Consider the following 16,369-nt stretch of genomic DNA (forward strand, 5'->3'; position numbering starts at 1 on the left):
TTTTCTGTGCTTTTGAAATCCTTTTTCTGTTTTCTCTTTTTGTCCCAAATCTCCTAATTGACTACAAGATAAAGATGCTGCTTCTCAAGAAGTTGTTTCTGAATGTCATAAAAATCAGCAAATCATTTCTTCCTCATCAGGTGTGATTTCTTTCTTTTTTTTTCTGAGAACACCATGACTAGTTAAAGGTTATGTCTGCATGACGGCTGAAACAGGAGTTACCGACTCCCATAAAAAAAAGCAGTTAAACCAATCAATTGATTTAATAGAGATAGAATGAGAATTTAAGTATTTTCACTTTCTTTTTTTCTAGTTTTTTAAAAAGTTTATTTATTTTATTCATTTATTTTTGGCTGCATTGGGTCTTCGTTGCTGCACACGGGCCTTCTCTAGTTGCGGCAAGCAGGGGCTACTCTTCATTGCAGTGCATCGGGTTCTCATTGCGGTGGCTTCTCTTGTTGCAGAGCATGGGCTCTTGGCACGCGGGCTTCAGTTGTTGTAGCACGTGGGCTCAGTAGTTGTGGCTTGTGGGCTCTAGAGCGCAGGCTCAGCAGTTGTGGCGCATGGGCTTAGTTGCTCCACGGCATAGGGGGATCTTCCTGGACCAGGGCTCGAACCTGTCTGTGTCCCCTGCATTGGCAGGTGGATTCTTAACCACTGTGCCACCAGGGAAGCCCTTTTTTTCTAGTTTTTTGGTTGTCATGTGGTTTAAATTCAAGCCTTGGTCCCAAGTTTCCAGTACTCAGTATTGCAACGAGTTATATTTTGCTTGTGAAATTTGAAAGTAATGTTCTATTAAAAATGCAATGCTAGGGGAAAAAAATACAATGCTAGGAAATAAGATTAGAGTTGTAGGACAAAAGGCACAGAGTTAGACTGCTGACTTATTGTGACAGGCTTCTATATTGTTTTGAATAAGAAGCTAATGACTTTTGTAAAATTAAGATATTAAACATTTTAAGTGGTAAAATTTAGCTATGGTCTTTATATATACTAAGAACTACTGAATTGTACATTTTTAAAGGAGGTGAATTACATCTCAATAAAGCTGGTTAAACAAGCGAACAAGCAACAAGAAACAGTGTGGAAAGTAAAAAAATAAATTAGTTATGATTAATTTCCTAAAACCTGGTTTTATTGAAATTTTAAACAAGCAAAACTGACTTAATATATCTGAAATTGAAAAATAAAATTATAGCATGTTCTTGGTATGACTTAGATATTTCATTATTCTTGTGAGCCATTCATATGAGAAAAGCAATAGTCAATATGCATCAATTCTGAATTATTCTAGAGTAATTTGCCCTTAGAATAGAATACAGTTTGCTTTAATTTATTTATACCTATGAAACTTCTACTTAGATTTTCAACAAATATCCTTTTTTTTTTTTTTTGGTTGCATTGGGTCTTCATTGCTGTGCGCAGGCTTTCTCTAGTTGCAGCGAGCAGGGGCTACTTTTTGTTGTGGTGTGCAGCCTTCTCACTGCAGTGGCTTCTCTTGTTGCAGAGCACAGGCCCTAGAGCACACGGGCGTCAGTAGCTGCAGTGTGTGGGCTCAGTAGTTGCGGCACGCGGGCTCTAGGGTGCGCGGGCTTCAGTAGTTGTGGTACGCATGCTCAGTAGTTGTGGCTCGCGGACTCTAGAGCACAGGCTCAGTAATTGTGGCGCACGGGCTTAGTTGCTCTGCAGCATGTGGGATCTTCCTGGACCAGGGATTGAACCCATGTTCCCTGCATTGGCAGGTGGATTCTTAACCACTGTGCCACCAGGGAAGTCCGTCCAACAAATGTCTTTAATGTTGTTTGTTGCTAACTTTTTCTTACCAAGTTAATGACATAGAGCTATTTACAGATTTTTTTACTATCCTGATTTTTCTTATTTTTAGAACGTGAATCTTTCAATGTTCCTCAACTTTTGGCACCAGATGTATATCTGAATCTCAAACTTTCCACTGAAATATCAGAGAAACCTCTGTCACCTTCAGCAAGTGAAACGGTACTAAATTTGGAAGTTTTAATAAGAAGTTTTAATAATACCTTTGTGCTAAATTTTATTATGGTCATCCGCATTATTCAGTTGTATAGGTGAAATGAGGCCAAAAATCTCATCTACATAGATTTGTTGGAAAGGTCAAAAATTAGTTTAAAATTTAAATATTGTGCCCCCAAATACTATAAACCAAAACCATCACACATACTTCCTGAAGTTTGCCCTAAGTTAGGCTTATATAAGCTCTTCTTGCCTTGAGAATTAAACCTTTTTGGGGCAGGGGTAGGATAGAGTGGCCGTACTATAAGTAAAAAGAATGTAACCCTCTTTGATTTTGTGTGTTTTGGTTCAGATTGGGCACACTTACATAAATGTGATTGACATTGAAGCTGATGATCTACACAAATTACCTGTTAGAGAAGAGCCTTCAGATGATAATAGTATCAAACAGCAAAGCGATCGTCTAGAAGTCCCATCTTCTGCAGAATTACATTACATGGCAGCTTCAGTTACTAATGCTCTTCCCCTGCACAATTTTAAGAGTCAAGGTAATAATTTTTTCTACTTTTAAAATAAATTTAAAACATTTTGAAAAATTCTTTAATATAGCATTGTTACCCCTACTTATGTCTCTTAGCTCTCCTCCTCCAAATCCACTGTAATTTTATTTTATTTATTTTTTTAATAAACGTATTTATTGATTTATTTATTTATTTTTGGCTGTGTTGGATCTTTGTTGCTACGTACGGGCCTCCTCTAGTTGTGGCGAGCAGGAGCGACTGTTCGTTGCAGTGTGTGGGCTTCTCATTGCAGTGGTCTCTCTTGTTGCGGAGCACGGGTTCCAGGCACGTGGGCTCAGTAGTTGTGGCTTGCGGGCTCTAGAGCACAGGCTAAGTAGCTGTGGCACATGGGCCCAGTTGCTCCGTGGCATGTGGGAACTTCCTGGACCAGGGCTCGAGCCCATGTCCCCTGCATTGGCAGGCGGATTCTCAACCACTGTGCCACCAGGGAAGTCCGAATTCATAATTTTAGATGTTTATATTCACATTTAGAAATGTTCTGTTAATCTTTTAAATACCTTGTTTATAAGTTTAGAATCAATCTTTTTATGCCTTTCGTATTCTTGATAGAATCTGGCAATTCTGCTATGGATTTATTTTTTAAACCTGCAGAAGTGTCTCCAACCTTTCTGGATGGAAGAAGCTGGAGAGCAGGCATTCCAGAAGTGAAGGAGCCTTGCATCACCTCACCTCCACCATTAGACATACAGCAGGACAAAGGTGAATGCCCTAGATTTATAGCATAACTTTCCCCTTTCTCTAAATTACCGTCATATTAGAAATAAGCACTAAAACTTGATCACTGCAGAGGAAACCAGAAAAAGGGTTTTTCCCTTGCTAAGGAGAGTAGGGGCAGATAGGTAAATGAGATAAGAGTCATGGTTCCAAGCCTGGGACCCAGGGATATTGTGCAAGGAAACTACAGATCTGTTTGTGCATATGTCTTTTCTCAATTAATGAGGCTAAAAATAAATATCCTGTGGAATTTCATGAGTGTTTTGGTGTTAAAAAGGAATTCTCATATTTTAGAAGGTGGGAAGTTCTAGAATAGCACATAGAAAATACACAGGCTTGGTAGCCAATAGTACTTTATTAGTAAAATATTCAGTTTTATAGTCATAAATCAGGTTGCATTATTGTAAAATATTTGCAAGATTTAGAAGAATGTTTCTCCAAAACCTAAACTTATTACATCTGCGAATCATTAGATTAATCTAGTATGTAATCAGACTTCCTGCAGCAGAGACCTAATGCCTCTTCTGGCTTCCACAACTGTTGGGAGGAATGGACCTATCCTTGTGGTCATCAGCTGCTTGGGTGCAAAGTCCAGCGTTGCCTTTTCATTGTGCATCAACAGCAGACACTCAGGAGATGTGAGGAGCAAGGAAGGGATGGGTAGCAGGGAAACTTCACCTTAGGATGTGTTAGAGCATGTGTATTACAACTGTGTATACAAAAAGTACCAGCATTTCAGATTTTGAAGCCTTTGTCCTCTCTCTCCCCTGCCATGGGACTGCTAGGTGCATGGGTAGTGGAGGGAGGATGTCTGAAGCTGACAGTCTTTCAGGCTGGGGAAGTGTGTGGGGAAATGAAAAGACCTTGGCTTTTATCAGTAGATTCAAATAGAACAGACCTGACTTTCAGTCTCAGACCTGTTACTTAATAGCTTGGAGACTTTTTGCAGGTAATTAACTTTATCTGATCCTCATTTGTATCTCTGTAGGATACAACCTCATAGGGTTGTCATGAGGGTTACATCTAGCCAAATGCCTGTGACTACTTAAGTACCCTGTTAGTTTCCCTTCATTTTCACACCAACTTGACTTTTGAACTTCTGACAAACTAGAACCGGACTGATCTCCCTGTGACCTCAGAATATCTTAGGACAGCATTTAAAATGACTATAAGCTACAGGTAATTTCCTCCATCAGTGAGATTAAGTCTATATTCAGCCTTTTGGAAGATCCTTCTCTGAGGAGATCGGTCATGAAAATATGTCAGTGGACCCTTCTACTATTACTAAAGAGAACTTAAAAATGCCAATTTAAAAGGAAGAGTTTTATATTGTGAAATTAAATTCTGTCATGGTATACATAGTATACTTTAAAGACTCAGAATATAGTCACAGTAGAGTTGAGTGGGATTTGTATTATAAGAAAAGGCTGGGAGAAGGGAGGGACAGGGTTCTTAGGTATTTAAAACAAAAGCAAAAGCCAAACAAACAATACATTTCTGTTTTAGTGAGACCTCACCATTTTGAATGACAGTAGCTTACTATTTTAGAAACCATCTCCCACAGGAATACTATCAGTAACAGCAAGCAGAGCTTTGCTAGGCAGAGGGAGAGCATTGCAGGGTCAGAGGAACTCAGTATTTTAAATCACCTCCTAAGTGATTTTTTTTCAGTTAGTCAGTGAGAGTGGAACAGTTTCTCCATAGGAAGGGAAACTGGTTTCATTATGTATGTAAGCCATTCCAGATTTTGAGCACATCCATCTCTTTTTTGCTGTATATTCTACTTGAAGTTTGCACACCAGATTGCTTCCTGCGTGAATAAGGGAGATACTGCAGGATGCCAAGAAACAAGAAGGATAGGTGGCAAAGTACTGTGAGAGTCAAGCTAAAAAAAGGGTAGGGCCAAAACAGGTAGGGAAAAATTATGTGACTGCCATTGCCAACACTGGAATTTACCTTTATCTTCTCATGGGAAGCTTCTCCTTAGACTGGGACTGAAATATAATCACTACTTAACATTTGTTTAGTAATTCACAGTTTTCAGAGTATTTTTTTGGATGATTTGATCTTCACAAAGCCTCTATGAGTTAGGTAGGACAGGCATCATAATCCTCATTTGACCAACTCTTCATTCACTCAACACTAAGTTAGGGACAATATATTGGGACTGAAGAAGAGAGTAATACCAGGCTCTGTGTCCTTCGGCTCATATATGGGGGGAAGGAAGGCAGGGAAGTAAAGAGATGATTATGATACAGCATGGTAAGTGCAGTTATGGTGATAAGGATGAGACTGTTGGGAAATATAGCATCTAATCCATATCTGGGAAGGATTGGGGCTATTTAGGGGAGAGCCACCTAAATGGAATCTTAGAAGTAGGATCTAGCGAGGGAACGGTGCATACAGATGGAGAGAATAGATGGTGCAGTGACTCAGAGGTTTGACAGAGCTTGCTGAGTTTGAGAAAATTAAAGTTCAGTGTGCTTGGAATTTTTGTTTTTTAAATAGTGAGAAATGAGCTGGATAGGCAGGCCAAGGGAAGACAATGCCATTATCTCTCATACTGAGACATTTGAACTTTTAAGGTGAAGGCATTAGAGAAACGCTGAAGGATTTCAGGTGGAAAAGGAAAAATACCAGATTTGGGTTTTAAAAGATCTCTCTAGGGCCTGTGTGGAAGTTGGGCTAGAGAGAAGTGAAATAAGTTAGAGATAAGGATACTGTTTGGGGTCCATTGGTTGTGAAAGCTTCAGCTAAGCACTGGTAGTAGGAATGAGGAGATGATAGGTACGTGGATCCTCAATATTTGGTGTCACGTTGGAACTGAAGGAAGGAAGAACCTCGAATGTGTCTCAGGCCTCTGGCTTGGGAAGCTGGGTGAATGATAGTGCTTACTCCCTGAGCTGGGGAATCGGGGAAGGAGCTGGGGAATCTGGGGAATGGGCTGAAGTGATGAGTTTGGTTTTATATGCTTTGGGGACAGCCTAACTGAGATGACCAGGATACAGATGGATTTAAGGGCTGGAGCTCAGAAAGAGTGCCATTTGGATGTGAGAGTCAGCAGTGCATCTGAGACCTCACCCAGAGAGGGTGAGTTGAGTGAGAAGAGACGTGAGCTGAGACTGGCGCCCTGGAAATACTGAAGGGTAAAAGAAGTGGGTGGCGGAAGGGAAGACCAAGACGACAACTGAGAAGGGAGAGCAACATAGGGAGGAGAAGACCCAGAAGCCAAAAGTGTTTTAAATTTGTGACAACAATCAGTTGGGCTTAAGAGTAGAGTCAGTCATTGGCTTTGATATGGGCCTTGGGAGGTTTAATGTTTGCCTAAGGGCCCACGTAGAAGCAGTAATGGCCAACATTGGACCTAGGTTTTACTGTGTGACATTGTTGGTTTTCAAGGAGAGTTTTAAAAAGTCATATAAATAGTAAGGTTGCTTTTTGATGAAGTGTATTTTTGTAGCAGAAGATAGAAGTAACATTCAAATTGCATTGTATATGGAACTTTGTGGTAATGGTAACACTGTTATGTATTCTTATCTCACAACAAAGACAAATCTCAGAAGTCAAGAAGCTGAAATGGTATTTCTAAGTATATTAAGTTAAAACTGATTTGGAAGGGAATGTTATGTTGACTTAAAATGAGGTCTTCAAAAAAGTAGATCTGCATCTACTTCTGTTTTTTTTGTTGTTGTTGTTGTTTTTGGTTTTTTTGCGGTACGCGGGCCTCTCACTGTTGCGGCCTCTCCCGTTGCGGAGCACAGGCTCCAGATGCGCAGGCTCAGCGGCCATGGCTCACGGGCCCAGCCGCTCCACGGCATGTGGGATCCTCCCTGACCGGGGCATGAACCCGCGTCCCCTGCATTGGCAGGTGGACTCTCAACCACTGCGCCACCAGGGAAGCCCCTACTTCTGTTTTAATTGTAGTCAATTCTGATATTACCTTTATTAATATTTAGATACTCCAAAGCCAGATCTTCGATTCAAGGAACCAAACTCAAAGTCAGATGCCTCAGATTACCCGCTGTGGGAACTACTACAGGATGTCTCTGCCACTCGTCCTGCGCCAAGCTCTGCAGCTCGCCGGCTAGAGCATCTCACCTCAAAGCTTCAGAAAATTGATGAACAGCTGTTAGCAATACAGAACATTGCTGAAAACATAGAGCAGAATTACCCGAGACGTATCATGCTAGACCGACATTGTATTAAGGTAGGCTGTCTTTATTTTAGTTTTTTGTTTGTTACCTACTTATTAAATTTGTAGTGTGATATAATTTTAGACTCTTGATTTTTCAAAATAATGGGAAATTTGGTTTCTTTAGGCTAGGGTTTCTCAACCTCAGCATTGTTGACATTTGGGCCAGATATTTCTTTGTTGTGGGAGTTTGTCCCATGCATTGTAAGATAATTAGTAGCATCCCTGGTCTTGACCCACTAGCTGTCAGTAGCATTCCCCTCAGCTATAATAATCAAAAATGTCTCCAGGCATTGCCAAATGTCCCCTGGGAGAAAAAATCACTCCCAGTTGAGAACCACTTAAACGTTAACCTTTTAAGAAGTGAACTCTTGCTTCCTACCAGGAAAATAAATATATGAATTACAAAACCAGAATGTGGTTTTAGATAAACCCTGCTCATAATTGAGTATCATTTTCTTCGGCAAGATTTTTATAACTTTACAAACAGTGTTGTCCTTATATTTTGAATTCTGTTTCTTTCAGATATTTTATACAATGGGATTACTAGTGCTTAGAAGTTTTTTGTATCTTTAAAAAGTATTCAGAATAAAGAGATTGATGTTTATGTATATTGGTATATCATGGTAGTTAGACCAATAGGAAGGAAGTCTCAAACGTTAATTACTTACTTTGCACAAGCATCCTGTCTTTTTTTTTAGGAAATAAAATTTATATAAAATAAAGGTTAACGAACAAATGGTAAAAATATTTTGAATGTGTTAAAGTCTTATATTGAGAAATGCAAATTGGTTTGCAGGAAACGAATTCCATCAGTGACATGTCTAACAAATATTCCAGGTTGCTAAGATGTTGATATTTTAAAAGATAAATTTATTAGGTTTATAGCATTTCTTTAATCCAAACATTTAACAATTATTAAAAGGTTAAGGTTAAACATATGTGAAACTACACTGAAAAAAATATATGAAGTAGGACTACTGGGTTTTTAAAAAATTTTTATTGGAGTGTAGTTGATTTGCAATGTTGTGTTAGTTTCAGGACTACTATTAAGTAATGACATTATGGTGTTTTGTTGGTTGTTTTCCTTTTTGTTTTTAATCCAGGTTTAGATCTGTTATATCCAAATTAATGTTGAGTGTCAGAGTTGTCCTTGGAAGTCCATATTCCAAGGAATCCCTTTCAAAATCCCTATCTTCTAGTTTATTAAGCGTATCTAAAGCCAGATATGTTACTTACACCTGAATCTAGTCTTGTTCCTGGCTTGTTCACTCTCTCCAGAGCCCATGAATCATTCGTTCCTTTAACAAACATTTATCGACCTTCTACCACATGCTAGGCCCTGTGCTAAGTTCTGGGAATAAGAAAGTAAATAAGGCATAGTCCCTACTCTCAAGGAGCTTAGAATCTAATAAAAGAAGATAGATGTATGCACCAAAAATACATGTGAACAGGGTGCTGTAAGGACACACAGGTACATGTGGCCTGTTTTGACTGTATAGGTAAGTGAAGCTATGGCACCAGAGAAGGCTTCGTAGAGGTGATTCTTGAACTGATAATGAATTGATATTCATCAGTTCGATGAGCAAGGGCTGATGAAAACATCGTGAGCAAAAGCAGAATGGCATAGAGTATTTGGGGAACTATATCAATGTTAGCGGAAGGTAGCAGTTGATGGGACTGGGCTTTAAGATGCTTGGCAGGAGAGGTAGGTAGGGCAGATAGGGAAGGATGGAAAGTGTTGTTTGCTGTGCCAAGAGAGTAGGATTTTATTCTATAAGCAGGCAATAGGGAACCACTGAGGAATTTTAAGCACTGAAATGATATGATCAGACACTCTGGCAGCCATGTGGTGAATAGAATGGAGAGGAAAAGACTAGGAACAGGGAGATTGGTTGGGTCACAGTAGTTCTAGGCTAGCTGTTTGTTAGAATCAACTTGGGAACTGTCAGAAGTGCAAACTCATGGGCCCCATACCTATGAAATTCTGATTTTAGGTAGGTCTGGGTTAGAGCCCAGGAATCTGTATTATTAACAAGTTTCATAAATGATTCTTAATCAGTTAGCTCTATATCAGGTCTATTTTTTTTTTTTTTTTTTTTTGGGCGGTACGCGGGTCTCTCACTGTTTTGGCCTCTCCTGCTGCGGAGCACAGGCTCCAGACGCGCAGGCTCAGCGGCCATGGCTCACGGACCTAGCCGCTCCGCAGCATGTGGGATCTTCCCAGACCCGGGCACGAACCTGTGTCCCCTGCATCGGCAGGCAGACTCTCAACCACTGCCCCACCAGGGAAGCCCTATATCAGGTCTATTGATTGGTGTTTGGGATCTGGTGAATAGTACCAAGCCAAGAAATAATAATAACCTGAACTTTGGCACTGGGGATGGAGGGAGGATGTAGCAGGATTCAGAGGTTGAGTGGCTGTGGGAAGGTGAAGAATAATGCAGAGATTCACAGTAGACTCCAGATTTCCAGCCTGGGTGAATGTTGGAGTCATTTTCTAAACTAGGGTAGAGGAAGTGTGTGTCTTTTGGGAGGAGTAAGACAGAGATTTCAGTGAGGGCCATGTGAAATTTGAGGTGCTGTGAGATTAGTAGGCATTTGGATATCTATTGATGCTTCTAGAGCTCAGGAGCTAGATCCGGGGTGATGGTACAGATTTTAGAGTCATCAGTTAGGAGAAAGTTCAAATTACAATAGTGAGGGCACTCACCCAGAGAGAGCATGTTGAGTAAGGAAAAAGTGGGTTAAGATCAGAATTCTGTGGGTGCACTAACTTTTAAGGATGGGGATTCAACAACAAAGCTTAAGAAGATAATCTGAGGGAGGGAAGATGCTCAGGAGAAAGCAAGCCAGAGGAGGAATTTCAAGAAGAATTTCCACAGATCTGGGTCATTAGATAAAAGGACAGCTGTGCATGTCAAGATCACTTGGGATGCTTCTTCAAAATATACATGCCAGCCCTATTGAAAGGCGTGGGGCGGAGAGAGAGGAAGGGGAGTGACTTTGCAAGGAGGAGGGCGTAGGTCACACACTTGTATTTTTTGAAAGTTCCCGCAAATTCTGATACAGGTCCCCTCTCAGCCCAAGCCTTTCCAAACTGGAAGGTAGGAATTATGTCTTTTGCTTGGTGCATGCAGGCAATTGATAACTTTATTTAATGGCTGTCTCCGTGCTCTCATTTTTAGATTCTGACAGAAATAAAATCATGTTCATATAATAAAGACTTACTAATGGAACAGTTATTAGTAATTATAGTACAAGCTTGGGAGACAATTTCAAAAGAAGAGTTCTAAAAATGGTTGATCAAACTCTATTCTTCCGAGGTGACTACTTTGAAGGAAATAGAATTGATTTAAATGAAAAGTTTGGCATATTGGCTTAAAATGTTCTCACCCTATTATAATGCACACATAAATACAAAGATTTTTACTTGCCCATTTTAGTTTAAGAAAACAGCTTGTAGGTCTGGAAGAGGCTGAGGGACACCGTGGACACACCGACTACATGCCTTAAAGATACGGGTTCAAGTCCATGTTCTGGATTTGCAAGTCACTGAATTTCTCTGGGCCTTATTCCCTCATCTTTAAAATGAAAGGTTTTGTTTTCTTCAGATAAATACCCCAAAGTGGAATTGCTGGATTGTATGTTAGATCTATCTTTATTTTTTTTGAAGAACCTCCATACTGTTTTCCATAGTGGCTGCACTAATTTACATTCCCACCAGCAGTGCACAAGGGTTCCCTTTTCTCCACATCCTTGTCAATACTTGTCTCTTTGATAATAGCCATTCTGTCTGGCATGAGGTGGTATCTCATTGTAGTTTTGATTTGCATTTCCTTGATGATTAGTGATGTTGAGCATCTTTTCATGTGCCTGTTGACCATCTGTATGTTGTCTTTGGAAAAATGTCTGTTCATGTCCTCTGCTCATTTTTAAATTGGATTGTTTGTTTTTTTGATATTGAGTTGTATGAGTTCTTTAAATATTTTACATATTAATCTCTTATTGGAGATAGTATTTGCAAATATTTTCTCCCAGTCTGTAGGTTGCCTTTCTGTTTTGTTGTTGGTTTCCTTCGCTGTGCAAAAGCTTTTTAGTTTGATGTAGTCTCTGTTTATTTTTGCTTTCTTGCACTTGCCTGGGGAGACAGATCCAAAAAATATATCACTAAGATCAATGTCAAAGAGCGTACTGCCTGTTTTCTTCTAGGAGTTTTATGGTTTCAGGTCTTACATATAAGTCTTTAATCCAGTTTGAGTTTATTTTTGTGTATGGTGTAAGAAAATGGTCTATGAAAATGGTTTCATTCTTTTAAATGTAGCTGTCCAGTTTTCCCAACATCATTTGTTGAAGAGACTGTCTAAAACACAAAACAAATAAACATATAAAACAGAAACAGACTCATATATACAGAGAACAAACCAGTGGTTGCCAGAGGGGAGGTGGATGGGAGATGGGCCGAATAGGTAAAGGGGATTAAGAGGTACAAACTACCATTTATTTTTTAAAAAAATAAGTCATGGTGATGTAATGTACAGCACAGGGAAAATAGTCAATAATATTGTATAACTTTATATGGTGTGTAGTGTATAAAAATATTGAATTACTGTGTTATACACCTGAAACTAGTATAACATTGTAAGTCAGCTATACTTCAATAAAAAATAAATAAAATAAAGGTGAACTATGTAAATAGAAGAAAAGTTTTGTCTAGATGGTAGTTATCATTCCTCCCCATTGTAAAATTTATAATGCAATTTTCCTGAACCTCTTAAAAGGTTAAATCGGTTAAGATACAAAATAAGTAAAAATTTACTCCTCTTCATCAGTTCTCACCATTTAGCTCATATTGGATTTAATCCTATTCTTTCATTTGTTGCATTAATACAAATGTGTAAAACCTACATAAAATCGTTTATGATGTTTTGAAATTATCAAACCATAAAATTTGTAGCAGTTATTTTGTTGTGCATGTTTTTCTACAGGTTGAACCTGTAGATCACATTGAGCTGTCTTCTGGCCCTGAATCTGAAAAAACACTGCCTTCAAAAACCATTAACATTCCTGAAGAAGGTTTGTGAGGGGTCAGGGGTGGGACTGAAGCCTTTCTTTGAAAGAATAAGTATTTCTTTTTGGTGTGCCAGAACTGGGAATAGTTTTCTTATGGGAGCTGAAGCCATCCGTCCCCTCATTTTTAGATGAGGGCTTCCACCTCAGGCCAGTGTTTTTTCCGAGAAGCCCGACGCTGTACCCTCCCCTGGCGTTTGAACCAGAGGTGGACACTGTGGGCTGGACCTTAGTTTCTGTCACTCCACATCCGCGGCCACACACTGCTGAGGGTCACAGAGAGCTTTGTGCTGAGGTGCTTGTTTGTCTGTGGTCATCAGCTGAACTAGAATTTGAGGTTCAGGTTAAATGACACGGCAATGGTGAAGTATTAAGTTTTTTCGTTTCTTATTGAATGAATGGAATTAGGGTAGTTATTTAAATAAATTTCTACTGTAACTATAGTTGTTTATATCTACATTCTCTCATTGAGTCTTGTCAGCAGTTTAATGCATTTTGCCAAAAAACAGGTTTTAGTTCATTGATTCTCTCTATTGTTTCTTAATTTTCTTTTTCATAAATTTCTACTCCTAGCTTTATTATTTTTTCTGCTTTTGGGGCCTTACCTTGTTGGATTTTTCCTAACTTCATTCTTTCTTTTTTTATTTTTTCTAATAAATGCATTTGAGGCTGAACATGTTTCTGAAAGGACCCAGATAAGAGTGTTGATATGTTACATCTTTTGGTGGTGTTCAGATTGAAATAGTTAGCAGTTTATATTAAGGTTTCTTCTTTAGCTCATAAAAGGAGTTTTTAGCTTCCAAATATTATGGGGCTTGGGCTATATTTTTGTAATTTATTTCCATTTTCATTGTATTGTGATTAGATGAGTGTATAATAATGTCATTCTTAGATATTTGTTAACATTTCCCTCAGTATATACAGTCAGTTTTTGTAAATATTCTATGTTTATTTGAAAAGAATAAGCGTTTTATGTTGGTTTATATATATACACACACACATCTCCTACATAAAATCCTACATAAAATTTCATATATGGGGACTTCCCTGATGGTCCAGTTGTTAAGACTCTGCACTCCCAATCCAGGGGGCCTGTGTTCAATCCCTGGTCAGGGAACTAGATCCCGCATGCTACAACTAAGAGCACACATGCTGCAACTAAAGATCCTACATGTCGCAACTAAAGATCCTGCATGCCTCAACAAAGATCCCGCACACGGCAACAAAGATCCCACATGGTGCAACTAAGACCCGGCACAGCCAAACAAACAAATAAATAAATAAATTCATATATGTAGTCACACACACATATATAATAGTCAGACTTCTAAATTATACTGTTCAGAAGGGTGCATTAAAAATTACCCACAATGATTGTGGAATTATTTATTTCTCTTTATAATTCTGTTAAATGTTTCTTTATGTAGTTGAGGCTATGCTATAAAATGAATATAGTTCATGGTGATTATTTTTGTTGAATTTTGTCCTTTTATCATTAATGATGCTCTTTATTCGCAGTAATGCTTTTTAGACTCAAAAGTCAATTTTGTCTAATATTAATATGTCCATTCCTGCTTTCTTTTGCCTGGTATATCTTTTTTAGTACTTTTTATTTTTAAAAAATTTTAATGGAAAATTTCAAGCATATTTCAGTAGCAGACAGAATAGTATAATTGACCTTCATGTACCCAACAATCACCTTTAACAATTACAAACTCATGGCCAATCCCACCCACTCTCCTACCTTTTCCTGATTTATTTTAAAGCAAATTCCAGACAGCACATTATTTTATCCATAAATATTTTATATGTATCTCTAAAAGATAAGGTCTCCTTTGAAAAAATAATAGTATTGTCATTTCTTTTTTAAAAAGTCTTGATACTGTCATGTATCTAATTAGTGTTCAACTATTGCCAGTTGCCTCATTTTAAAAAATAGTTTATTTGGTCTAGTTGGAGTCCATATACATGGCAGCTGGTTGATGGCGTAAAAGTTTCCTCTAACTTCTGTGTTACTCCTTTATCTCTCTTTTTCCCTTCTAGTTTATTTGTTGAAGAAACCTCGTTGTTTGTCCTTAAGTATTTTTTGGAATCTATAATTTACTAATTGAATCTCTGTGGTGTCATTTAACATGTTCCTCTGTTCCCTGTATTTCCTGTACATTAGACATCCCTTTACTTTCAAACTGAGTGATTATGTTATAGCTGTGTCCAGCATATAGCTAGATTTCATTCTTTTAAATAACTACATAATTTGTGTTTTAATCATCAAGTATAATCAGTTTCCATTTACTGTGATTACTGATATATTTGTGCTTATTTCTATTATCTTATTTTGTGCTTCCTATTTACTCCTTATTTTTTCTTTACTTTCTGTCCTTTCTTTCCGTCTCTTGTATTGAGTTTTCTATATTCTCTCTTTCCCTATTTGTTTAGAAATTATACATTCTATTTTTAATCTCCTAGTGATTATTCTTCAGTTTTCAACATTCAGAGTTGAGTGTTGAGATGAATATATTTACCTCCCAAACAATATAAGGACTTTAGACTTTTAACACTGATATGCCTTTTCACATTTTCTCTGATAATGTTTTCTAGTATTTTTGCTCTACCTTGTTTTTAACCCACCCACTTAGTCTCCTTTGTTTTGTATTTTTGCTGTTGTTGTTGTTAAACATTTTTTTTGTTTTTAATTTATTTATTTTTTGCTAGGTTGGGTCTTTGTTGCTGCGCCCGGGCTTTCTCTAGATGTGGCGAGCGGGGGCTACTCTTTGTTGCCGTGTGCGGGCTTCTCATTGTGGTGGCTTCTCTTGTTGCAGAGCATGGGCTCTAGGCATGCAGGCTTCAGTAGTTGTGGCTTGCAGGCTCAGTAGTTGTGGCTCGTGGGCTCTAGAGCTCAGGCTCAGTAGTTGTGGTGCACGGGCTTAGTTGCTCTGTGGCATGTGGGATCTTCCCAGACCAGGGCTTGAACCCGTGTCCCCTGCATTGGCAGGTAGATTCTTAACCACTGCACTGTCTTGTATTTTTTTAAGTAAATACTAATTTGAATTTATCAGCATGTTTGCCAGTTTCTTTCCCCTCAGTTGCTTCTCTTTTAAAAAAAGTTGTAAATTGAATAGTGTACATATGTAAACAATAAATATATGAAACCAAAACAGAAGTTTCATCAAATAATACTTGTCCTTATTGCCTGATATTCACTCTGGCATTTTCTGTTCTGTGCCATTATTGCTTCTGGCATCCACTTCTTAGAGGATTGTTCTCTTCTTCCTTCCTTTATTAGTTCTTTCAACTACAGTCTGTTAGTAGCAAGTTCTCCCAGTCTTTGAAAATAGTTTTAATTTTACTACAATTTGTGAGTGATGGCTTATAGCTAAGTACAGAATTCTAGGTTGATGCTTATTTCCCTCAGCATTGTAAAGATATTATTCCATTTTCCACTGACATCTCTAATTGCTGAGTTTATAATACCTATGTGCTGTCTGTCTAATTGCTGTTTTTTATCTCTTATTCCTTTTAAAGTTTTCCTCTTTATGTTTGGTTTATTTTGCATTTTTGATACAGTTTGTCTAGGTGTATATTTCTTTTTATTTATACTATATGGGAGTAGGAATGATTCTTTTATTTTTTTAATAGATCCTTATTGGAGTATAATTGCTTCACAATACTGTGTTAGTTTCTGTTGTACACCAAAGCGAATCAGCCATATGCATACATATGTCCCCATATCCCCTCCCTCTTGAGCCTTCCTCGCATCCTCCCTATCCCTCCCCTCTAGGTCATCGCAAAGCACCGAGCTGATCTCCCTGTGCTATGGCAGCTG

General features: G+C 38.4%; 1 protein-coding gene across 10 annotated transcripts in view; it reads left to right on the top strand.

Annotated features, from left to right (window-relative positions):
• The window catches only part of CPLANE1 (ciliogenesis and planar polarity effector complex subunit 1), a 128,604-nt gene that overhangs the window by 68,019 nt on the left and 44,216 nt on the right, over positions 1-16,369 (top strand). For 7 of the 10 annotated variants that reach the window (XM_027092644.1, XM_027092645.1, XM_027092638.1 and 4 more), the window contains 6 exons: positions 69-140; positions 1,886-1,995; positions 2,342-2,537; positions 3,120-3,269; positions 7,241-7,491; positions 12,465-12,552. In XM_027092644.1, coding sequence (XP_026948445.1) covers positions 69-140; positions 1,886-1,995; positions 2,342-2,537; positions 3,120-3,269; positions 7,241-7,491; positions 12,465-12,552 — 867 coding nt within the window. The remainder of the gene's footprint in view (positions 1-68; positions 141-1,885; positions 1,996-2,341; positions 2,538-3,119; positions 3,270-7,240; positions 7,492-12,464; positions 12,553-16,369) is intronic. The other 3 variants (XM_027092642.1, XM_027092647.1, XM_027092641.1) reach the window with 2 other exon arrangements.

The sequence above is a fragment of the Aethalodelphis obliquidens genome, unplaced genomic scaffold, assembly GCF_003676395.1.
Source record: "Aethalodelphis obliquidens isolate GAN/ISIS:26980383/991018 unplaced genomic scaffold, ASM367639v1 scaffold80, whole genome shotgun sequence".
Taxonomy (NCBI): domain Eukaryota; kingdom Metazoa; phylum Chordata; class Mammalia; order Artiodactyla; family Delphinidae; genus Aethalodelphis; species Aethalodelphis obliquidens.